General features: G+C 42.4%; 1 protein-coding gene across 10 annotated transcripts in view; it reads right to left on the bottom strand.

The window, feature by feature from the left end:
* Positions 1–24975, bottom strand: part of STXBP5L (syntaxin binding protein 5L) — a 430597-nt gene that overhangs the window by 26528 nt on the left and 379094 nt on the right. For all 10 annotated transcript variants that reach the window (XM_048819147.2, XM_048819156.2, XM_048819179.2 and 7 more), the window contains one exon: positions 8395–8565. In XM_048819147.2, coding sequence (XP_048675104.2) covers positions 8395–8565 — 171 coding nt within the window. The remainder of the gene's footprint in view (positions 1–8394; positions 8566–24975) is intronic.

Raw genomic sequence — 24975 nt, 5'->3', positions numbered from 1 at the left:
TTTGAACAACATATGGGGTATATAGCACGGTGCTCAAGGTGGGTAGATTGAAATCAAGCACAGGGAGATGAAGGCCTGGTTGGAGGTGCTGGAATAGCCTGCATGGGACAGTTTTTGACTTTTTTGGTGATAAGTGCTTTGTTCCAAAAGGTACAAAATTTCACTCTTCAGACGTATTTATCTGACACCCAGGGCTAAGTCACTTCTGACAGGAATGAGCTAGCAGGAGTCAGAGATTGGGAGTGAGACCTACAGAGGTACTTAGGTGCCTAAACCCCAGACTTAGGTACCTAAATTCCAGTTTTACGTACCAATGTCATCAACAAAACTCCCGCTCAGCTGCTGCCTAGCTCAGTAGGCGCCCAAACTCACTCAACACCTACGTTTTTGCCTCTGAGCACATGCACTGCTGCCTCTCTCTAGGTGTTGAGAGATGCCCACCTCTCACCTAATCCCCAGAGCAGTCTACAGACTGGTGGAAGACAGGCAGAGGACTGCCTTTCTCACCCATGGGTCCCAATCTGGTCGGTGTTCTCAGAGGCTGCCTACTGGATCACATGCCATTCAAAATCTGGCAGAAGGACTGGTAGTGAAATATTTGTACATTAACAGGGAGTCTAATATCTCAGTTGATGCAGACTCCCACAAATTGGAGACTCCAGTTTCAAGAAGATTGCCCAGTGTCACATGCTTCCAAAGTGCTAACTAAAACACAACAGAATTAACCTCAGATTGAAAAAGAAACACCAGCATTTCTTGCAGTTGTGAGTGGTTTCACAAATATGTTTATGGGCAGAAATTGGTCAAGATGGAGACAGGGCCTAAACTTTTGGAGTCATATAACAGACACTGTGACCCAAAGCAACTGCAGAAAATTATCATGGAATTTCAAAATATTTGTTAAATGTAAAATACAGGGTATGTAAGGAGCTTCTTTTAGTGGTCATGCTATCATGAGTGCCTATAAATAATGAAAGGAGGAGATGCAGAAGGAGTTTGGAGCATATCTGATTCAAATACTAGCTAATTCCAAAAGAAAATCTGATAAGCTCAGACAAGAAACACAAAGTAGCTCAAATTTACAAAAACTTGAGTAATTCTAGATTAAAAACTTTTTATTGGGCCTCTAGAAATGTAAATTCATTGCACCTGCCTGTGGTTTCCAAAATGAACCATTTATGAATTGTGTAACTCTCATAACTCTCACTGATGTGTCAATTCAAGTGTACCATGTCAAGCCCTTAAAATGTAGAATTAAAAGGATTATCACAAACAGCACAGAAGCAGAGGCAGATTAAAGCAATCTCTATTTAGCACTGTTAGGGAAGTAAATACACCTCACCTTATTACAATCATCTGTTCAGAGAGTTACAGGTAGAAGGACAAAGACAAGTAACCCTGAAGTAGTAAAAAAAACCACCACACAGCAGAAAACTAGAACAGAAGAAATACTACAACAAAAATGCCAGTTATTCCACTGCAAGTGGGAGAAAATGTAAGATTTCAAATACAAAGTGGCTAGCACCTGCCAAAGTTACAGGATACCATCTGCCCCCATGGTCTTGTCATAACCACATGAAGGTTAGGAGGTACAGAAGACAGCTACCCAAAACCAAGGAGGCAGGTCATTTTCTGAAGATATCCAAAATGCTACTGACAGTACTTCTATGCTGATAGAGTTAACAGCCCGGCAGTCAGACAATGGAAAACACCAGGAGCAGCAAATGCAGGTTCTAGGTGGCAGCTCCACCCCATTAGCTAACAGGCCTCTCTAGACAGAACCTTTCAGAGAACAAGAAGTGGCTCTGTGATCAGAAAATCACAAAGGTTCAAAGACAGTAGTTACTGACAAATCTCCAAAGGCATTTCTTAGAGTTGCTTTTAGCCTATTACAGAGGAGACACAGAGACACACACAGTGCATTTTCCACTGCATGCATCCGATGAAGTGAGCTGTAGCTCACGAAAGCTTATGCTCAAATAAATTGGTTAGTCTCTAAGGTGCCACAAGTCCTCCTTTTCTTTTTACACACAGAGTGCTCTCCCATGGCAACCGTACTTTTGTTCTTTAATGTCAGTTTTCTCCTTAATCTAAAGTAAAAAACATTTTGAGACTGAAAGTGCATGTTGTCTCTCTGATACAGAAACAGCACACACACTTGAGCCAGTTCATCCACACAGAGACCAATATTCAGGTTCAGATCTCCCCTGCTCCAAATGGACTTGGGACTGGGATAGCTCTGCAGTACTGTCTCTCAGACTCTGTGAAGGATTCTCTGTACCCTCTGGGATCTGTGCAGGGGAAGGACTCAAGGTAGGCCAGGTGGGAATGCACGTCATCTCCACAGAAGATATGTGAAAAAGTGAATACAACCCCAACCTGTACTGACTTTTTTGTGTGAGCACTCCAGAGTTCCCAGGAGTTGCTGCAATCAAAGCGTGGAGATGGCTGGAACTCAGAGGTGGAGCAGGGCTAGAGACATTCTGGGCAGGTGGCTCTGGCCTGCCAGAAGATCTACCAAGTTGGCGGCAAACCACATTTTGCTTTATGCAACGAGACAATATGAAAAAATTTATTTACAAAGTGTCCCATCTTGCTGCTTTTCATGAGGGGAAGGGAGAATCTGTGCCCTTGGATTTTTTATAGCTGTTGGTACTTAAAGGCACACTGCTAGGTCAAATTTGGACCCAAATTTAGATTTTATCAAAATAAGCTTTTACTAAAATTAGATCAATAGCAACATTTTCTGATGTTTTTGTAACTTCAAAAACAATGTTTAAAAAACAACAAATGTTCTCTTTTAGTGTTTTCATCCCACACAATGTTCAATCCCAGAAATGAAAAAAGTGTCTACACCCAGAAACGGTGAAATGACATCAACAATATAAGTTGTGGAATGTGCATTAGGTTTTAAAAATTCTGCACTTTTCAATAATCCTAGGTGTCATGTATAATATGAGAAAGGAAGTTTGGTTTTATTTAAGACACATGATTTTTAAATTCAAAGAGTCTCAGTAACGGTTAAAAAGATTGAATTAGAAAATTAAGTGCAGCAATGGAATTTGGCTTTGTAATACCAATAGTTTCTGATACAGTGCAAATAAGTAATAGTTTAATTAACACAAGCAGGAAACAGGTTTATCAAAAGTGTGTGAGAGCATGATTATTCAGAATTAATAATAGGCTATTAACAGCCTGCAAGATTCTTCTCATACTTGTCTTGTTAGAACCAGGTATCAAAGGTTCAACTAGCAAGTTTATTATTGCAGCTATGAAAATATCACATTTCTGAAAACTGATAAGCCAAAAGGCACATTGGAAAACCTTGTCAAATTTTAACTGAGAAATTTTAATGTCATGAAGGGTGTATCAGAAATACAGATGTCCAGTAACAGATACTGACAAGGACTATCATCATGACAAAACTATCAGAGCTATACATTATTCTTTTGGAAAAACAGGCTCTGAAGCTGAAATACTAACCATAAGCAATATTTGAAAAGGCATCCTCTTTTGACTCTATTCTGAGCCAAAAAAGGCTTTAAAAAAACTCTGCTTATGTTTGAAGAGAGTTTTATTTTAAAGCTTTCAAACCAGCTCTTTTTAGTAAGACAAGAAGGCAAGGGAAAGAGATTTTAATGGAATAACCATAAAGATCAAGTCATAGTCACCACTGCTCTGCCACTACAAGATATTTTAATTTTGAGTTGTGTTTTTTTAAAGAATCTGTAAAACCCTGCAATTCTTTATGAAGCTGAAGAGTTTGAAACAGCTAAAGAGGAATAAGAAAGAACAATTCTCTTCCCTCTCTCACATGCCAGTCTACTTAACAGGGAGGTTCATCAAAAATGTTTTTCTAGATAAGGAATCCCTTACCCCATGTCAGTTCCTGTTAAATAAAGTGGCAAGTGTTAGCAAGATATTTTCAAGGTGATAGCTGGGGGGAAAAATACCCTCCTACATAAGTTCACATGAAAAACATCAAAGAAACTGCTGGAAACATACAGACTATTTTTTCATTGTGTTAAAAGGTCATGGTTATTATTGTAATGCAGTGTGGGAAGTACTCGTTGATTTATTGTTTTAACATATTTCATGTGGTTAGTCACAGAACTTAATTATCTTTTTCATCAAATCAATGATCGTATGGGAGAAACAGTAGGAACTGGAAGGAGAAATTAAAACATCAGATACTATTAATGCAATAGGGCTTTCCTTAAAGGCACCAAATTACACAAAAGTAAAAACCACCCAATTTTACCATGGCAGTATATTTATTACTTCTGAAAATTGCTTTAAGTTATTTAGATAGTGATCTGTAAGGACCCATTGATGTTCTACTAAAGCTAATAATAAATAAAATACTACCAAATGTCTCCATTCTGATTTGGAAATATCACGGGCTAGTTTCACAAAAGGATGTAGGTGCCTAACTGCCACTTTAGGCACCTAAATCCCAGAATCAGGTCCCACTGGGATTCACAAAATCCCCACTCAGTTTCCGCCGAGCCATGTAGGTACCTAAACTCGCTTGGCACCTACATTTTTGAAGTAGAAGTTCCCTAAATTTCTGCCTCTGAGCATGTGGACTATAGCCCCCATACCCGGAGGTTGGCTGCCTAAGCACCAGTGGGATTCACACACTGAGGGAAGATAGGTGCTCCTCAGGGTAACCCATCTACAGGGCCTGATCTGGTAGGTATGCTCAGACTTTACCTACGGGATAGGGTCCCTACAGGCAGCAGCCTGGAGTTAGTTCTCCAGGAGGGGCAGGGCTTAGCACAGACCCCTCAGCTTAGCACATCCTACTGGCTATCTTAGGGAAAGAGTTGCCTACCATACTGGCTTTTGTGAATCCCATTCTAATGTGCCCATCTCTCCCTACTCATTGTATGGGGAACCTAAGTGCCTAACTCAGGCTTTGTAAATCCCAGTGATTTTCTAGGCACCTAAAAGTTTGGTATGATAATGCTCAGTGTCGGAGCGCCAAGGTTCCTTTGTGAATCTAGCCTATTTCTCTTTTTGTGAAGTATCCAGTGAATAAAATCTATATTTTATTCATGTGTGCTCACCACTTCAGAGCACAGGCAGTCAATTCCTCCAAATTACATGTGCTGTTTATTGCAGCATAAATTCCTAAATAGTGGGTGAAAGATTGACATCCAGTTGTGGAAAGCTTAGCAAAGCTTCTTAACGGCTTGGCCAAAGGGAGCCTCTATTTTGATCAATGTCTGAAATGTAATGAGCTCGTCTGGACACAAAATGTATTCTCAGCATTTTCTTTGCAAAGTCCCTTTTTTTTTTTTTTAAAGCTACGACCCTCGCAGGCCTCACGTCACTTTTGGCAGTATTTAATACAGAACACTACTGAGATGAATAAATATATGCCAAAACAATGTCTGTGGAAGAATTCTTACATACCAGTCATTTGATGCAGATCAATTACTAAACCAAAACTCAAAAGAGCTAACACAGTAGCAATCTATTAAATGTTTAACCTAGTTGAATGGAAATAACATCCTAGGTTTATTTCAAAATAAGGATTCTTATAAAAAGATTCCATCCCATTATTAATATGAGACTATAAAGTACAAGAAGGCTGTTCTTTTTTAGTGTATATATACTCTAAACAACTTGTATGCATGTGTGTATAAACATATCGTATTACATATTAATATAATATACCCTGATCAACTATTCTGCTGTTAACTGTGACAGAGAATAAGCTGTTAAAGTCAATTCAGTGACATTAGCGAGAGCCGCAGTACCATTTCACGGACATCACTGATACCTTTAAGTATTCTTTTGTTGACATCCAGGAAAGCTAGAGTACTCTTTCAGTGACAAGAGAAAGCTAAATCATTACGTGTTGAAAGTTTTAAAACTTTTACCATCTCTGTAAAGTGCTTTGAGATCTACAGATGAAAAGTGCTACCTATGAGCTCCATATTAATTATTATAATATTATATTATAATATTAATAATTATAAGCAATAAGTAACTTGAACAGAACACCCAGGTTAATTCATGAATGAAGTCTGCTGTTATTCATAAGCAGTTTACAATGACTTCATTAGAGCTCTCTAAGTCTATCTTGGTACTGTACTCACTCCCAAACTATCTATTAGTCTGTATTTACATTTGAGCTTATAAAGGGCATATTCTTTGAACAGAGTTATTTTCTTTGACAGGGGACTAGATGATCACACTTTTTCTATGTGCTGGGGAGAGACTGTAGTGTGATTTCATGGGTTTGGTTGTTTTTTTGTTTTTTTTGTTTTGTTTTGTTTTAGAGATAAGGATTTCTGGGTTCCTCCTTCAGCGATTCCACATCATATGAAATTTTTCTCTAAATGTAGTTCCTTTGGAAGTGATCAGTGTTGCCCCTTAAATCAGCTGGATGGAGTTCCTTGCGAAGAATGCAGCTTGCTTTCTCTGCACAGTGTGCTGCGTCCATCAACCTGCCTCCCGCCAGTCCATGAGTTTGGGATTTGCACTCAAATCCCTACTAGGTCACCATTTTGGGATAATACATGCTTCATGAGTTCATTTCCATACTGTCAGGTTCAGTAGATCCTAGAGTGAGCTCTTCTCTCTTGCTGTGATGTGACCTTAAATGGTCATGAAGTATCATAGAATATCAGGGTTGAAAGGGACCTCAGAAGGTCATCTAGTCCAACTCTCTGCTCAAAGCAGCACCAATCCCCAATTTTTTTTTGCCCCAGATCTCTAAATGGACCCCTTAAGGATTGCGCTCACAACCCTGGGTTTAGCAGGCCAATGCTCAAACCACTGAGTTATCCCTCCCCATCCCTGGGGAGAAAAGGATCAACAGTGATTCCTCTATTTTATCACATCCTAATGAATAAACTCTGAAGATCTAGCTATCAGAAATACTAACAAAGGGGGCTCTGATGCTCTTTCCATTTCCTGTATGTAGAGGGATCTTTTTTACATCTGGGAACAAAGGTATTTTCTACAGTTTGTATTTAAAAGGTGCATCAACAGGCTCTATGGGTGAGATCATCACTCTCGCACTGTCCCCCTTACAATGGGTAAAAGCGCTGAGGCTGTGTAAAGGGGCTCTAAAAGCTCTCATTCTGACTCTGGGAGAATTACCCTGGTGCAGGTATTGCTGAACACAGGCAAAAGGCCATCTTCCAGTGATCTCCTTGCAAGCCACGGTGTGGAGGGCATACTGGAGGTGATGCTGGGGGCAAAAGGTGCATGTCATGGGTGGGACTGCCGCACTGCAGAAACTCCAGGGAGTGCTATGGCCCAGAGGGTAGCCCTGGGAAGTGTCGTTACTTTGGCAGATTGGAAATTCTGTGGCAGCCTCATTTAAGTTAAAAATAGCATTTTTAATAAGTTAAATAAGAAAATTAATAAGACTAAAGTAGAAGAGCCCCTGTACTGTTTATTTTGATAGTACATTTTTTTCAGTTGCTGACTGCCAAACCATTTTGTACGGACTACACATTGTTGCGCTGTAGAAGCTGTGGAGGGTGTGGGGGAAGTTGCAGGCTTGGTAGGTGAGGGATAATTGGGAGTGACAGCATCTCACAAGGCACAGGAGGTGTTTTGAGGTTATGGGAAAAGCACATTAGCTGGATGCTTCTGTTAAAATGATGGGCACTGAAATAGTTAGCAATGCTGACATTTAAATGGGCATATTTTAAGTTTCGCACTTAACCCATTGACATGAATGGAACAGTTTACACTCCTCAGAACTGTGGTTTGAATGTGTCTGCACACTCAGGTAGACAACACTGCATGGTTTATACTTAGTTCAAAATTTGGAGGTTGTATTCACAAACGTAAGTGCTCAAAACAAATTGTTTTAAAGAAAGTTTTGATTCTGGACCACAATTCTCCAGCAAGGGGTAAATCCCATAGAGAGGGTATTGCAGAATTTACAGCCCTTAATAATATTTAATACCAAAGAATAATACATCATGTGAGCAAAGGTTAAACTCTTAGTCTTATAAATATATTTCTCATTTTTCAGACTATGACTCATGAATAAACAGGGATCAGAATATTTTAAGCTTTTGATGTCACTGGCTGTCAGAATTACTGTACATAAATTCTGATGAACAATCACTTTTCTGGAGCAAAGCTTCCAGGCTCAAAAAGAGAATGGGAGGACTGTGAGAGTTTCAGGAAGTTTGGTATACTGCATCTCTAGGTAGCACAAAAGTCAGCAGCAGGCTGGTTAGTAACAACACTAAAACACAGGGATCATTCTAATTCTAAACAATTAAATGAAGACAGCAGTTTAGAGAAGTGACTAAGACAGGGATCATGCTAAATAGCGTGTAACTAGTTTGCTTTCACATCTTGTGGAAAAGTGAAACTAACACATACCTAATGAAAATGCTCATTGGCACTCACCTTCTGTTGTGACTGGAAGGGAAATCTCCATGCAAGCCGCAGACTGTGCTTTCCTAAATGGGGGCCTCCCAGGCCCTCGGCGATTTGATTTTGTAACATCTGCGTTAGGGAGCCGCTTTCCAGAGCTGCAAGTCTGGGAGGTTGGGCTTGTACAGTGCCCGTTTACATGATCTGCAAAAAGAACGACAAGGTCCAAGGTAAAGAGGCAGCTTCCAATATTCAGAATGCAAGGGAGGTGTAAATGGTGATACTTGAGAATAATTTAAGATGAAACTTCCCAAAGAACTGTACATTTGTTCTGCAAGTACAGTATAGATTTGTGGGAACAACTCACCATTTCCTGAGCAGTGTAAATATTTTATAAATATAAAGAGGTGTGTACAACTGAAGGCTTCTGGGCTGAGTCTTCCCTCACATCATGTTTACAATGGTGTAACTCCACTGACTTCACTGATACGCAAGAGGAAAATCTGACCCACTGTTTCTAGATCGGATGTTACTGTACATGCTAGTTATACATATTGGAGACCCTGAGTCCCTAGGTCTTCTCTTGACCTACATATATAGACACTTAAGTTATGGGCGGTAATGCTTAAGGTCAGCTTTTGTATTGCATCTTATAAACATATACAGCATGATTTTGAAAATCATCCTTTCTTTTTTCTTCCCATAAAAATAAGTGTAACTAATTATGGGTGGAGTTTACTATAACAGCAAATTATTGCAGATAGACATCTAACTGCCAGATATGCAGATGCAGCGCAATGTCAAGGTTCCTCCCCCACTCTGAACTCTAGGGTACAGATGTGGGGACCTGCATGAAAAACCTCCTAAGCTTATCTTTACCAGCTTAGGTCAAAACTTCCCCAAGGTACAAAATATTCCACCCGTTGTCCTTGGACTGGCCGCTACCACCACCAAACTAATACTGGTTACTGGGGAAGAGCTATTTGGACGCGTCTTTCCCCCCAAAATACTTCCCAAAACCCTGCACCCCACTTCCTGGACAAGGTTTGGTAAAAAGCTTCACCAATTTGCCTAGGTGACTACAGACCCAGACCCTTGGATCTTAAGAACAATGAACAATCCTCCCAACACTTGCACCCCCCCCTTTCCTGGGAAATGTTGGATAAAAAGCCTCACCAATTTGCATAGGTGACCACAGACCCAAACCCTTGGATCTGAGAACAATGAAAAAGCATTCAGTTTCTTACAAGAAGACTTTTAATAAAAATAGAAGTAAATAGAAATAAAGAAATCCCCCCTGTAAAATCAGGATGGTAGATATCTTACAGGGTAATTAGATTCAAAAACATAGAGAACCCCTCTAGGCAAAACCTTAAGTTACAAAAAAGATACACAGACAGAAATAGTTATTCTATTCAGCACAATCCTTTTCTCAGCCATTTAAAGAAATCATAATCTAACACATACCTAGCTAGATTACTTACTAAAAGTTCTAAGACTCCATTCCTGGTCTATCCCGGGCAGAAACCAGCATATAGACAGACACAGACCCTTTGTTTCTCTCCCTCCTCCCAGCTTTTGAAAGTATCTTGTCTCCTCATTGGTCATTTTGGTCAGGTGCCAGCGAGGTTACCTTTAGCTTCTTAACCCTTTACAGGTGAGAGGAGCTTTCCCCTGGCCAGGAGGGATTTCAAAGGGGTTTACCCTTCCCTTTATATTTATGACAGCAGCATATGCCTAACTGTCATTCTTTGGGGACATTAAGAAACAGGCCATAGTATCTCCATTCTATTTATACTACATGTATTTATTTTACTGGTGGACTACAGTGTATATCATCTTAAGGTAACATACTCTTTCCCTAACTTACACATGACAGTCTATGTAATAAGTATAGGAGATCAACTGCTGAATGCAATTTTTCTCCTGCGATGTAAGGATCTGTATTCAAATACACAATCTTGAAAGTATTGTGATGGAGGTGCTTAAGTGCAAAAGAACACGGACCATTTAAAAATAAAAACAGAACTGGCAATTCCGGTAGCTAAATTTTACAGTGGAGCACAAGAGCTGAATACATAATTCACAACGAATAACTGACTTGTGAAATCCCACCTTTGTTCCCTATTTGTGAATAAGCAAATTGCAACATTTTAACATGGACATGTTATTTAAAACCAGTCTTGATTTTTTGTGTGTGTGAATGATTCTTGGTCTGCAGATCATTCAGATTTACTATCAGATACACTGTTTACAATTTGCACTGTAATTTATGTAAACAATAAACAACAAAAATTTAGAACTATGCAAACATGCATGATATTTGTAATTCACAACAATACCAATATGTATCATACCCATATAAGTAGCTTTCCCAGACCTTAAGAAGAGCTCTGTATAAACTGGGAAGCTTGTTTCTTTCACCAAGAGAAGTTGGTTCAATAAAAGATATTACCTCACCCACCTTGTCTCCCATATATGTAACAACAGAGTTGGACCATCTGCCTTTATTTAGAGCTTAGATTATTTATATCTTTATAATCAGATCATGCAAAACCATGCTCTCAAGTATCCCTAGCCTGTGTTTGCCAGATGCTGGGAATGGGCTGCAGAGGACAGATCAGTTGATGATTACCTGTTCTGTTCATTCCCTCTGAAGCACCTGGCATTGGCTACTGTCAGAAGACAGGATACTGGGCTAGATGGACCCTTGATCTGACCCAGTATGGCCATTCTTATCTCTACATTTTGTACAAAAACCTCACATCCATTACTTCTCTCAGTACCAAAGTTTCACTATATCTAAGAAAATGATAAATTTTAAAATACCAAGATAAGGTTATTTCAATATTATACAAACATACAAATTTAAAAGAACACTATAAAGGTTGCAAAGTCAAGCACTCAAAAGTTAGGAAGTGACAGAATTAAGATGATCTGTGCCACCTCAATTCAGTCCCCTAACATACAGTCTTTAATTAACATATGTTAATTGCTGCATACAATTTTTCCCAGAGGACTCCTGCCTCACTCAGTGCACAAGATGTACCATGTTCACTTAGTAAGCAAGCCATCCAATATGTTATTTTCGCCTCATTGTTCAATGTGTGGCCCCAGGCCTTATTTACTGCATACTATTCAAACCCTGATCTGAAGACAGAATTATTAATATCCTCACAGGCTTTTCTGTGTGCTCAACATTATAGAATCAGTGTGCAGCACAAATATTAATTAATTTATTGTCACAATACCCCTGTGAGACAAGGGGGTAGTACTATCCCCATTTTACAGATGGGGAAGCACAGAGAGGTTACGGTCAAAAGTATTCAATAATTTTGGGTGGACTTTGCTTTTTCAGAGTAGAATTATACAGAACTTTATATATTGAAGCATAGCTCCCCCGACTTCAGCTGCAGAAGTGAGTGGAGCTGGGTGAAATTTTGTCAGCAAATAGTAAATTCACCAAAAAAGCATTTTCTCTTCCGTCCATTTCCCCCAAACTTGACCACTTCTACCCTGTCCCCTCCAGCCTATCCCTGTGCGAGTCCTGCTTCTTCCCCACATCTGGCTCCTTATCCCAGTCCCCCTCTCCACTCCTCAGGCTTCTCATCCCAGTCCCAGTCTCCTTGCTCAGCCAGGCTCAGCTCCTAGCTCCCAGCTGCTGGCCCAGTCTGTATCTCCCCTCTCCCCAAGCACTAGTTCCCAGTCCCAATCTCCCTCCTGCTGCTCCTGATCCAATCTCACTCACTCATCTCCATCCCTGGACTCCTCATCTCAGTATCTTGGCCCAGTCAGCCCTAGTTCTGCGTCACACACCACCTGTCAGATTTGTCTCTCCTCCCATTCGTCCCCGTACTCCACCCCGCACTGCTTCCTAGTCCCACTTTCCTTGTTCAGCCAGCCCCAGGCTCTCCCCTACCTCGTTGGCCAATCTCAGTGTCCCCCCAGCAAACTAGCTCCCAGTTGTCCCCCCATTTCCTCATTGGCTCCTACTCCCAGTCTTTTCCTCTCTACAGCTCCCAGTCTCAGCCTTCCTGTCCAACTAATCCCAGCCTCCCCTCCCCCGGTTCTCTACCCCAGTCTTCTTGCCCAGCCAAGCCCAGTCTCCCACAGGTCTCAGTCTCATTGCCCAACCAATCCCAGTTTCCCCCCCTCCAACTCCCAGTCACAATTACTCTCCCCCAACTTCCAGTCCAAGTCTTCTTATGAGGCTCCTTGTCCCAGTCTATTCCTTTCCTTCCCTTTGGTCTTGCATTCAAATCAGACGGCTTCCTCCTCCTTCTCACTGTCCGGGAGTCAGCCAGAGGGTCATTGAGAACACAGGAGAGACAGTTTCCTTTCTCTCAGTTCCAGTGCCCAGCCCCATCCCATCCCAGAGCAGCCATTGCAAGGAAAGTCCAGCTTAACCCCTGCAGCCTTGGGCTGGAGCATGCTCAGCTGTTTTGTGAGGATGGTGCATGAGCAGTCCAGTCACACACAGGAGCTGTGACAGGATGGAGCACGCTCAGTGAGGAAAGAATCTTTTACGAATTTAGCTGTTAAACTCTTGCAAGTCTGACTATGTGCAAACTGCAATTTTTCAAAGAATTATAACTTGGCCAAATTTGGGCAGATTTTCACAGGGCTGGGAAAAGACACAAAGGCCACGTCCCTGCGAAAATTCTACTCCAAAGCATGGGGGCTTTAGAGTTTCCCAAATAAAAGGTCTCAATAATTTTTGAACATGGGCAAGACAATATTTTTTTCTCTAGCTTCATTCTTGGAAACAGCTGGACTGTTCTGGCTGAAATTTCCCCTGAAATCCAGCCTGAGGCACTCATCCAGAATGGAAAATTTCAGCCCAAACAGTTAAAGTTTAGCAAAGTTAAAAGCAATTGAAAGCAAGGTCTTATCATGAGAAGTGTTGGACAACCTTAATAGCAGGCAGTGCTACCAGCTCCACCTATAATTATCTAATTAGTTAATAAGACGTTCTACTGTATGGAATATAATTTGACCTGTTTAGCTGAAAGTTGACTACAATGTGGTAAGCCCCAAGTTTTCTTCAAATGATTCTGCTGAAGTTGGAGGTGGGGAAACAAGGGGGTATAAAGTTCTCTGCCACAAAAAAAATCACAACATTCAGCCCCCAGAATCCACAGATCTTAGAAGATTGCAATCTGTCCTGAGCTCCTAACACAGCTGCACTGTAACACACAGCTGCCACTAGAAACCTCCCTTCGGGGATGGTGTAGGTAACGGGTTGGAACTTCTATAGTGCAGAGTGTGGAAGTTAATGCAGCCTCTACCACTGTTAACTTTTTGATGGATTCCCCACATGCGCGAGGATGATGCACATCCTCTAACCCTTCCTCATGGAACCTGGAAAGGTTTTCTGAGGCTCCTGTGGAAAGTGCATCAGCAGTAACTGACCACCCCAAGTGGAAAGGGCAAGATCCATCTATGCATCATACCTTACAGTTGTAGATTCCAGAGGAACACATCTATGGGGAAAGGTACTTTTTTACTATAATTTATTTTGGAAGAAACAGAGAAACTAGCAAAATATTGGCATTCCTTCAAGGTATCGTATTGATATACCAAGGTTGCTTATAAATATTGAATCATAGAATCATAGAATATCAGGGTTGGAAGGGACCTCAGGAGGTCATCTAGTCCAACCCCCTGCTCAAAGTAGGACCAATCCGCAACTAAATCATCCCAGCCAGGGCTTTGTCAAGCCTGACCTTAAAAATATCTAAGGAAGGAGATTCCACCTCCTCCCTAGGTAATGCATTCCAGTGTTTCACCACCCTCCTAGTGAAAAAGATTTCCTAATATCCAACCTAAACCTTCCCCAATGCAACTTGAGACCATTACTCCTTGTTCTGTCATCAGCTACCACTGAGAACAGTCTAGATCCATCTACACATCGGGATGGTTTGTCCCTGTAACCTCAATAAAGATTCTTTAAAATACAGCCAGCTCTCCTGGACTCCTATTCCCCCTCATGTTATTCTCCCAGGGGATCCTGCCCATCAGTTCCCTGAGGGAGTCAAAGTCTGCTTTTCTGAAGTCCAGGGTCCGTATTCTGCTGCTCTCCTTTCTTCCCTGTGTCAGGATCCTGAACTCAACCATCTCATGGTCACTGCCTCTCAGGTTCCCATCCACTTTAGTTTTCCCTACTAATTCTTCCCGGTTTGTGAGCAGCAGGTCAAGAAGAGCTCTGCCCCTAGTTGGTTCCTCCAGCACTTGCACCAGGAAATTGTCCCTTACCCTTTCCAAAAACTTCTTGGATCATCATCAGTGCGAAGTGCAGCAAAATATTAGAGATCAACCATTTTAATACAATTAATTTCCTTATTATAGATGGAATTCTCTGCAGTAAGGGTTCCACTCCTAGAGTAGGGATAAGTGGAATAAGAGGAAGCCCCATCTGATACCTCTGTTTAAGCTAAAACCCTTAATCTAATTTACAGATACAAATTCCAGCTGTTGGAACTGAGTACTTCATTTTCATCCAGGTCAGGCATTTATGACCAAATCCCATACTGTGATTAGCAGGAAAATGATAGCACCATACCACACAATCAAAGGCTTCTTATATTACCTGAAGTTAAAACTATCATAGATGCGATGTTAGATAAAGCAGTATGCATAACATTAGGGGGGAGGGACAGCTCAGTGGTTTGAGCATTGGCCTGTTAAACCCAGGGTTGTGAGTTCAATCCTTGAGGGGGCCAGTTAGGGATCTGGGGCAAAAAAAAAAATTGGAGATTGGTCCTGCTTTGAGTAGGGGGTTGGACTAGATGATCTCCTGAGGTCCCTTCCAGCTCTGATATTCTATGATTCTATGTGATCTGGTAATGCTGTGAGCCTTGCCTGTTTCACATGAAACCAAGTTGATCACAATGAACAAAACTGGAAAGAATTTTTCAGTCTACCTGTATTTTAGAAAACAATGTAATTATCTGCACTTTAATATCTGTACTGCATAAGAAAACAGCACTGTACAAGGCACAGTTTTCATGGTCCTTATCTTATTTTTGAATGCACAGGTATCACTGAGCTAACAGCAGATATAAAACCTGAGAACATTGGCCTGACTGGGATCATAGAATCATAGAATATCAGGGTTGGAAGGGACCTCAGGAGGTCATCTAGTCCAACCCCCTGCTCAAAAGCAGGACCCATCCCCAATTAAATCATCCCAGCCAGGGCTTTGTCAAGCCTGACCTTAAACCTTCTAAGGAAGGAGATTCCACCACCTCCCTAGGCAACGCATTCCAGAGTTTCACCACCCTCCTAGTGAAAAAGTTTTTCCTAATATCCAACCTAAACCTCCCCCACTGCAACTTGAGACCATTACTCCTTGTCCTGTCCTCTTCCACCACTGAGAATAGTCTAGAACCATCCTCTCTGGAACCACCTCTCAGGTAGTTGAAAGCAGCTATCAAATCCCCCCTCATTCTTCTCTTCCGCAGACTAAACAATCCCAGTTCCCTCAGCCTCTCCTCATAACTCATGTGTTCCAGACCCCTAATCATTTTTGTTGCCCTTCGCTAGACTCTCTCCAATTTATCCACATCCTTCTTGTAGTGTGGGGCCCAAAACTGGACACAGTACTCCAGATGAGGCCTCACCAATGTCGAATAGAGGGGGATGATCACATCCCTCGATCTGCTCGCTATGCCCCTACTTATACATCCCAAAATGCCATTGACCTTCTTGGCAACAAGGGCACACTGCTGACTCATATCCAGCTTCTCGTCCACTGTCACCCCTAGGTCCTTTTCCGCAGAACTGCTGCCTAGCCATTCGGTCCCTAGTCTGTAGCTGTGCATTGGGTTCTTCCGTCCTAAGTGCAGGACTCTGCACTTATCCTTATTGAACCTCATCAGATTTCTTTTGGCCCAATCCTCCAATTTGTCCAGGTCCCTCTGTATCCTATCCCTGCCCTCCAGCGTATCTACCACTCCTCCCAGTTTAGTATCATCCGCAAATTTGCTGAGAGTGCAATCCACACCATCCTCCAGATCATTTATGAAGATATTGAACAAAACCGGCCCCAGGACCGACCCCTGGGGCACTCCACTTGACACCGGCTGCCAACTAGATGTGAAGCCATTGATCACTACCCATTGGATGATTCATTCAACATGATAGTTAGGGAAGATGCTTGAAATATATCTAGATTTTAGCAGAAAATCCATTGGGATCACAGACTTTCAAGGGCACAGACTGATTGTTCAACCTCAACCACAGATACACCCTCATGTGGCTGCTTTCTGTCTTCAAACTTTAGTTTGTGTAAAGAAGTTTTGGCACAATAGCTCATGATCTCCAAGGGGATCTTAGGAAACGGTGAGGAATACATCAGAGTAAAATGGAGTCAAGTTCTACAGAAGTGTCAATAGTATTTCTAAGACGTTTTCCCTGTGTGTTCTATAGAATGGATAAAATTTCTCTAGGCTTGTGATTTTACTTAATACATCAAACTTTAATAGACTTTCCCCTCTCTCATAATATGCTTGTTAGACTCAATTTTTATTCAGGGCCTAAAGTGCCCACATTCCACTAAAAATCCATGGAAGTTGTGAGCCGAACTCCAATAGGTCTCTGAAAATCCCATCTGGTATAAGCAAGGCTGGTTCTTTCTCACAGCATAAATCAAGTTTTTAGGAAATCCAATGATTACAATTTTGAAATCTGACCCATTACTGCTCACAGAAATCCCTTCAAGAATTGAACTTGATGAAATGTAGATGAGCCACATTAGAGTGTGATGGGGAATTGAGTGATGGTTAAAAGAATTCCATACCTCTATATTTTACACTGTTCTAGTCTTCTAAACCAACACAATTTTAAGTTAAACCTGATTTCAATGACCCCACACATATGCTGATAGAGCTTCAGAGATATGGCATTATGCTGCATTGTTACTGAAAGACTGTGGGGAATCAGCAAGACATAACTGAGCATGTTTAGATGGAAGACAAAATTACATACTTGTATTTGAAAAGGAATTCCTTGTATTTTATTATGGTACAAGGTAAATGTTAGAGAATTCTTCGGAAGGAAATTTAAATTACAGTTTGAAGGGCGCTATTTCACTGCATTATATGAAAGAGTATGAATTATATGCTAAAAGGGAAAGCAATATTACAGTTTAAAGGGAGTTTTCTATAGTACAGTTGGAAAATTAACTTGATATAATATGATCTCAAAGAGTGATGCAGTTAGGTGGCCAGATTCAACACTGTTACTCTAGTTTTATGCTGATTTAACTGCCCTGATTTCAGTAATGAATGACCTAGTAGTAAATTAGGTCTATTGGAAATAATGTTAATGGTAGGAATTAATGTGCCACAGAATCATCTCAAAAGGGATTGCCTGTGAAGAAGGAAATAAATTGGACATCACTAATTTCTCCTCTGTGGGTTCAAAAAAACGTATAGGTCATAATGTACAATTTCACTATATCTTTCAGGTAGCTGTTCTATAGTATAGGTGCTATCTGATGTGACATCACAGTGCAATATAGTATGTCCCAGATAAAAACAGCTTGTTTTTCCACAATTTAATTTTTTTTTTGGCAGTTGGGCCCAGAACCATAAAAAGACGTAGGCATTGTGATGCTGAACTTTGCAATGCCTAACTTCTAGGCATGCAGAAAATCACTGGAACAACAATGGGATCCACAAAGCCTGAGTTAAGCACCCATGGTTCTTATACAATGAATGGGGAGAGATAGGTGCCTAAGAATAGGATTTGGCCCTTGATCTGCAAAAAGAAGAGTTTCACTGGATGGGAGGATAAGAGTGTCAGATGAAATATCAGGCATCTCAAAGGTTCAAATCTGAGATGGTGAGGTGCTTAAGGAGTCACAAAGAACTTGATAGATTTAGATACTTAAGTGACTAAGAAGAAGCATGTGCCTCAAGAAAAGAAACAAAGCCAGTATTTATTTTCCAAAACAGCTCAGGTTTGTGCTACAGGTAAGATCTTTGTTGCTCAGTTTCATCTACCCATTTACGTAGCTTTGTGTATGGAACATGGAATACAAGTAATGTCCTGTAATGTTTGCACGAACTCTGTCAATTTTTATCAGCAAATATTTGAGACAGAGTCATAATCAACCCTGCAGTAACTCCACTGAAGTTCAAGAAGCCACAGGAACATTACTTCCACCACTGGTCTCAGGATTCAAGACCTCAAGGTGGGGCATTTTCTTTTTGGAGGGCAAGGTTTATTGGAAAAACTTGCAATACTGAAAAGCTGTTCTCTGAGCTAGCAAAGGTATATTTTCCTTTTTATTGGAAATGATCCTCAGTGTTGTTAATGGAGCACAGAAAATCCCCCCTATTACCCATCACTTTACACCTCCCTACATGTAAGGACCTACACTACAACTACTCCTTTACCAGTCCTGTGTGATTGAACAGGACACTTCAGAACTCATCAGCAGCATCCTTTGTGCAGCTGGAGGGGATACTGTTGAGCAATACAATGTATTTTCCTGGATGGATGTAATGGGCTGCCTGTAGAGGAATCCCAAGCTTTGCCAGCATGGGGATCCAGAGAGGAAAATGAATAGCTTACAGGCCTGGTAGTAAAAAGTGCACCAAGCCTTGTTAGTTTATACAATGAGGGCTTTTAGTTTTATATAAACAGTTCTCATGTGCACACCCTTTATGCCATGGGCCAGATTCTGGCTCATCCTATGGCCTGTTTTGTTCTGGGAGTGCAAAGGAGCTGTAAAGCTCCCCTAAATGGGCACATGAGAATTCCCTTGGGATGGAGGAACTCTGGGCTGGCATAGGACGGTGTGACTGGCTGAACAGCACTACCTCCCTGGCCTCTGGCAGTAGAAAGGGGCATGGTTGTAGCACACTGCACTCTTGTGATTTTCAACCAGTGTACTTGCTCGTAGGGTGTGATTATGAGCCAGTCTATCTAGAACAGCCCTGGGGCTCTGAATAGTCAATAAACATACTGGGCCAGATACAAGGGTCTGGACCAGTTTCTTCCAGTGGAAACCTTGGCTGAGATCAAAGGGTCCAGTGCAGCAAGTTCACCAACTCAGGGTTACAGAGGTGTAAAATGCTAACAACCTGCCTTCTGCCTAATGAGCTCACAGGTGACCTGCACAGGCCCAAGACAGGATGGTTGAGGAATGCCCTAATTTAATGCATCATTGCGGTAATCACAGGTAATGAAAACAGCACTTGCCCTCAGGTGAATCCCCACTCCATGCAAGACAGAGGCCAGGCAGACACAATGGACTGTTCCTCCATTCATCATCACAGGGGAATTTGGCCCTCTTGCCATCAACTTTACCATGGAAGTCTGTGCAAATCTCTGCAAGACCTACAAAAATGTATGCATTTTGGTGGGACGTATTTGGAGTGCAGAAAACGGACAGAGTTTTTATTGAATTTAAATGTCAGCACTTCCGGTCCAAAACAGCTCTACTATAGATGTGTCCATTTTTTAAAAAATCATTTTTAGGATTTTAGGAAATAATTTTAAGAAATGAAAAAAAAGTTTAGTAATAAAAGGACTTATTAGTGCCTACCTGCTTTTGTGAACAGAATGTGTGAAATAGTTTATAGGTCGATATCTTTGTTAAACTCATTTTTTCCCAGATCACTTCCAGATCCTCATCTGTGCACAGTGATAGTAGATTGTAGTGCCACTTTTTGCTGTTATCCTGATATATTCCTTGGGATACATTGTGACTGAAACATGTAACAATGGAAGACTGAAGATTGTAGCCTTGCTCATCCACAGGTGAATGCCCTACAGACCTCTGGAGACTTGTAGGCATATTTCATCCTTGAACTACTGAAAATCCTGGAAATACTGTCCTCCATAGGGCAATATTCATCTTCAGAATTTTTCATTGATCTGTTTTCAGGCTGCCATCTCTCTGCCTAAGCTAAACACAAGCTATTTCTGATCCATTCTCTGGGAAAAGAACTGAAGCTATTAGTGAATTATTTAACAATACTACAGGTAAATTATGTATTTATTATTCATAGGTATTTGCCAAAGAGTTTGGGTGCAACAATTTGGTTCCATGGTATTGCTTCTGTTCTGTGTATGGATAACTTTTAAAACAGGAGAATAACAAAGAGTGAATATTCTTGTTTGCAAAATGCCCTGATTAGCATGCCAGTATAGTTATTCGCATGAACAATAGCCATTCCACAGATACTCTCAGGCAAAGATCCCATTTGCAAATAGTGAATAAAAAGGGGCATAAATGTGGTCACATGAAACAGCCATTCAAAATATGAACATATGTTTGCAAACTCTGTTTCTGCAGTAGTTGGCCAATTCTAACAGCATCCCTCTTTTATAAAACTGTCTAACATTAATCCTCTACATGCCATACAGAATTTAATTTCTGCCAGGTGATTGTATTAAAGAATTAATTACCAAGAAGGGAATAACTAGGATGCAGCAGCAGGAATAGATTTTATGCAGGGGAACTGCTAATCTTGAGTTCTTTGTTTATCCACCATTTGTCATCAGTTTATTTACTGCCAAAATGCCTAAGCCTGGGGAATTAATAATTGTTGGCTGCTGTCTACTGTACACAGAGATCATTTGTTAAGCCATTTGCTTGGGGGTGGGATGGAGGAATGTTGACTAGTGACTGAATTTTGGGAATTGGCATGCCTTGGTTCTAATTCTAGCCTGGTTCTATTAGGGGTATGTCTACATTGCAATGTAAACTCAAGATTAGTGGGACTCGAGTCAGCTGACCCACGTTAGGGAACCCTGGCCTTGAGCATCGTACATTGTATATTAACCTTATGTCAAGACTTTTCTGACCCATGCTGACAGGGGCGGCGAGTTGTATGGGCCCGTGGTGTCCAGGCTCCAGTAAATTCAGCGCCCAGGGGGCCTGGCTCCACCAATGTTTGGGGCCGGGACTCTCCCCAGGCCCCGCCTGCTGCTCCTGTACGCCTCTCCCGGAGTGTCCCCCGGCCCCGCCTGCTGCCCCTGCATGCCTCCCCCTGAGCGTCCCTGCCTGCCCTGGGCAGAGGGCGACTGCCCCCTGCAGCTCCCTGCTGCACTCCCTCGCTGGCTGCTGCTGCAACCAGCTACAAGGGAGCGGCACCAGGGGCAGGCTGAGACAGCTGCTGTGCCTGCGGAGGGGAGGAGGCACACAGCAGCCCCCTGCCCCCCCCGCCCCGGGCAGGCGACACAGAGTCGACTCTGGGGGGCTTATCCTGGCTGGATCTCCTGAGCAAGCAGCCTGGGGGGGCTTGGGTGAGTGTCGTGCTGGAGGGGCCTGGGAGGGGGCTGCCCTCACCTCCCCTGGAGCTCGCTACTGCCGGTGGGGAGAGGGCTGGGAGGAGTCCTCCTCTCTGGCCCCCCACCCCGGCCCTGGGGCAGCCTGTCTGCTGCACCCCAAAATCCTCATCTCTGGCCCAGCCCCAAACCCCGCACTCCCTCCTGCACCCCAACCCTTGCCCCAGCCCGCACCCCTCCTGCACCCAAACTCCATCCCAGAGCCTGGGGGTTGGGGGGAGCTGGACTTGGACCCATTCTGAGCACCACCAAAAATTATACAAACCTGCTGCCCCGATGCTGATGATGATCAAGGATGGATCACTTGATGATTACCTGTTCTGTTCATTTTCTCTGGGGCACCTGGCATTGGCCACTGTCAGCAGACTGGATACTGAGCTAGATGGACCTTTGGTCTGATCCAGTATGGCCATTCTTATGTTTTTATGTTCATGCCTAGGGCTCTGTCATCCACAGACCCAAATCAAAGTAACCCTATCTCAGAGTCCCTACTACCCCGCTCCCTCTAGTCCTAGTACTATGGTGCACTGTGGGAAAACTTTACTGCCTGCCCTGCATGTCACCAGCAAACAGGTAGCTTTACAAAAGTCTTGATTGGTTCGCTCTCCATTGCAAACCCAGGAGGCTCTCTGTGTGCTTGTAGATCAGCAACCAGAGGAGAATGGGTTAACGCTGACCTGTGCTGCTGCCATTCGCAAAGGGGGGTGGTTTCTGTTTTAATTACAGTCGATTGCAGGTTGTTGAGATAGAGAGGACTAAGGAAGTTGCCCCATGGAATTGTGGGATACTTCTGGCTGACTCCCAGGACCCGAGTCAAGCGAGGCTGAGTCTGTATTGCAAAGCAATAGGGCTTGGACCCCGGGTCCCTCGAGCTTAGACCCTCCAGCCCTGCAGGGTTCTGAGACCCTGGGTCCAGGCTCTGGGTTAGCCCAATTGCAGGGTAGATGGAAAGGGGATTAGGCTTGAGCCCAGGGCCAAGCACAGCCTTAAATTGCAGTGTAGACATACCCTTAGGGCAGGTCCTGTCCTAAATCTATCAGGGATCGATTTATCACGTCTCATCTAGATGCGATAAATCGATTCCCAAATGCGCTCCCCGTCGACTCCAGAACTCCAGCTTGCGAGAGGCGGAAGTGGAGTCGACAGGGGAGCTGCAGCGGTTGACTTGCCGCCATCCTCACAGCCAGGTAAGTCGACCTAAGATACGCTATTCGCGTAGCTGAAGTTGCGTATCTTAGGTCGACACCCGCCCCCCAGTGAAGACCAGGGCCAAGTGACTTAACTATGTGACCTAGGGTAAGTCATTTCACCTCTTACTGTTTCATTTTCCCCATCTGCAATATGAGGATAATACGAAGATATTACTACTTATTTACTATGGAGGACTGAGTACCAACCACAAGTAACTGGAGCTATTCAAGTAACACTGTAATTGTAAAATTATGACTAAAAGAGTCTAGTGTCTAACTTGTCAAGCCAGCCCTGGGGGTGAAAACATAGCAACATGTAAATCCAGTTTATTCTAAACATACTATATGCACAAGTGTTGTCTCTTTTCACCTAACACTTAGCCAGATTCAGAATGTTCCTTTGAAGTACTATGGGTTACATGAGAATAAATTGGAAATAAAAGAGACTGTCCATCTAGAAATGTTTGCTTTCATGGGATACTGGGAACACTGTGCCAGACAGGAACCAAGCTAACTAAACATACGCAAAAGTGTGGAAATGGAGAACTAATATTTCTGTGACCTAACATAAAGAATGACCTCTTGTCTGGAATGGTGATGAGGAGAATGGAGCTTTAATTCAAAGACTCTCAGGAGGATGAGGGAAGAAAGAGACACAAGGGAAGGAGAGCTTCTCTGTCAGAGAACAGTGTCAGACTGACTTTGAGATGCTGTGAAGGGGTCAGGAGAGGCGTAGCCCTGCCTGGTACCATCTGCCAAGGGTTGCTCCAGCACTGCAGTGGTCTGCCTCTTCCTAGGACTTGGCCCTCCGACCAGGTCACTTTAAAGTCTTTCCCCTTCTGGGGTAGTCAACTAACAGAAACATGGGGAAATTATACAAATGAATCGTCTCAAAGCTGGGTTGAGGCTCTCTTCCTTCAGAGGGAGCTCATTGGGCTGTGGCCTTAAACTAAATTAAGAAATAATAGAAATGAATATCCCCTCTCAAAGGGAGTCAACATCTAGCCCTTCCTTCCTTCAGGGAGGAGCCATCAGGCATCTGGGGAGCTCCTGCCTTCAGTCAGCTCTCTCTCTAGGGACTGAGGGCTGAAGATCTGCTCTCCTCCCTGGTCTACCATCAAGTAAGACAGGGTTTCCCTCTAAACACCTCTCTCCAATCCTGACATCTACCACAGGTGTGACTGGGCAGAGTCACCTGAACCCACATTAGCTCATTAACCCCATGCTGCCCAGTGTGGGCTTTGTATACCCCATCATAGATGCTGAGAGAGGAAAAGAAAAAAGAGAGCGAGATCAGACAGATTATGAATGTCAGACATTCCTTGTTTAAATTAACGGAAACTTCATGATGATACTCCATCTAGGAAGCCTGTTTCCCAGAACCTAGATTAGCTCTGATGCGATTCTGAATAAAAGTATGATTTTTTAATAAATACCATTTTCTTTAAGAAATTTTTGGGTTACCCACAGTGGGCTGTTCCTGGAGATAAAGAAAATCTTCTGGCCTTTAAGGCCTTCACTGTAAAAAAAAGTGTATTCTGACCTCATGAAGACAAGGCAATTGTAATTTTAAAACAAGTTAGCAGGTAAAGATAAACTCTATGCTCCATCAGAGTCTTTACTTTAACTGCCAACATGTGTGAAAACTACAAACTGCTTTGTCTTCCCTAGGATTTTACCTCCTGTTAAATCCCACATGTTAACTAACACAAGGTAAAAACACACCTTTTTTCCTAGTCAAGACACATCCTAAGAGGCAGAACGGGGTAAAAAAGGTACCTGGCCTCTAGCATTCAGCCAGAGGTTCAAGACAAGAAGTGGCCTATTCTCAAGAAGTGCAGCCAGAACAGCTGCTGCAGTCCGTTGTGGGGCACAAAGTAAAGCCTGGTGACTGCAAGAGTGACAAGAATGGGTGGTCTCAAGTTTACTAGGATCTAACTTAAACATTGAGAATGTCAAGAATGTTAATGTTGGGAAGTGCTTTGAGATGCTAAAATGCAAGGTGCTGTATATGTGTTTTTATGTTTTGAAGAGGAAGGCAAGGAGGAAGAGGGAGAAGAAAAGAAAGCATCTGACAGCACTCACTGATGAGCTTTTATTAGTCTCCAACAAAAGGTGT

The sequence above is a fragment of the Caretta caretta genome, chromosome 1 (assembly GCF_965140235.1).
Source record: "Caretta caretta isolate rCarCar2 chromosome 1, rCarCar1.hap1, whole genome shotgun sequence".
Taxonomy (NCBI): Eukaryota; Metazoa; Chordata; order Testudines; family Cheloniidae; genus Caretta; species Caretta caretta.
The sequence above is the reverse complement of the archived record's forward strand: the minus strand, read 5'-3'. Positions and strand labels throughout refer to the sequence as shown.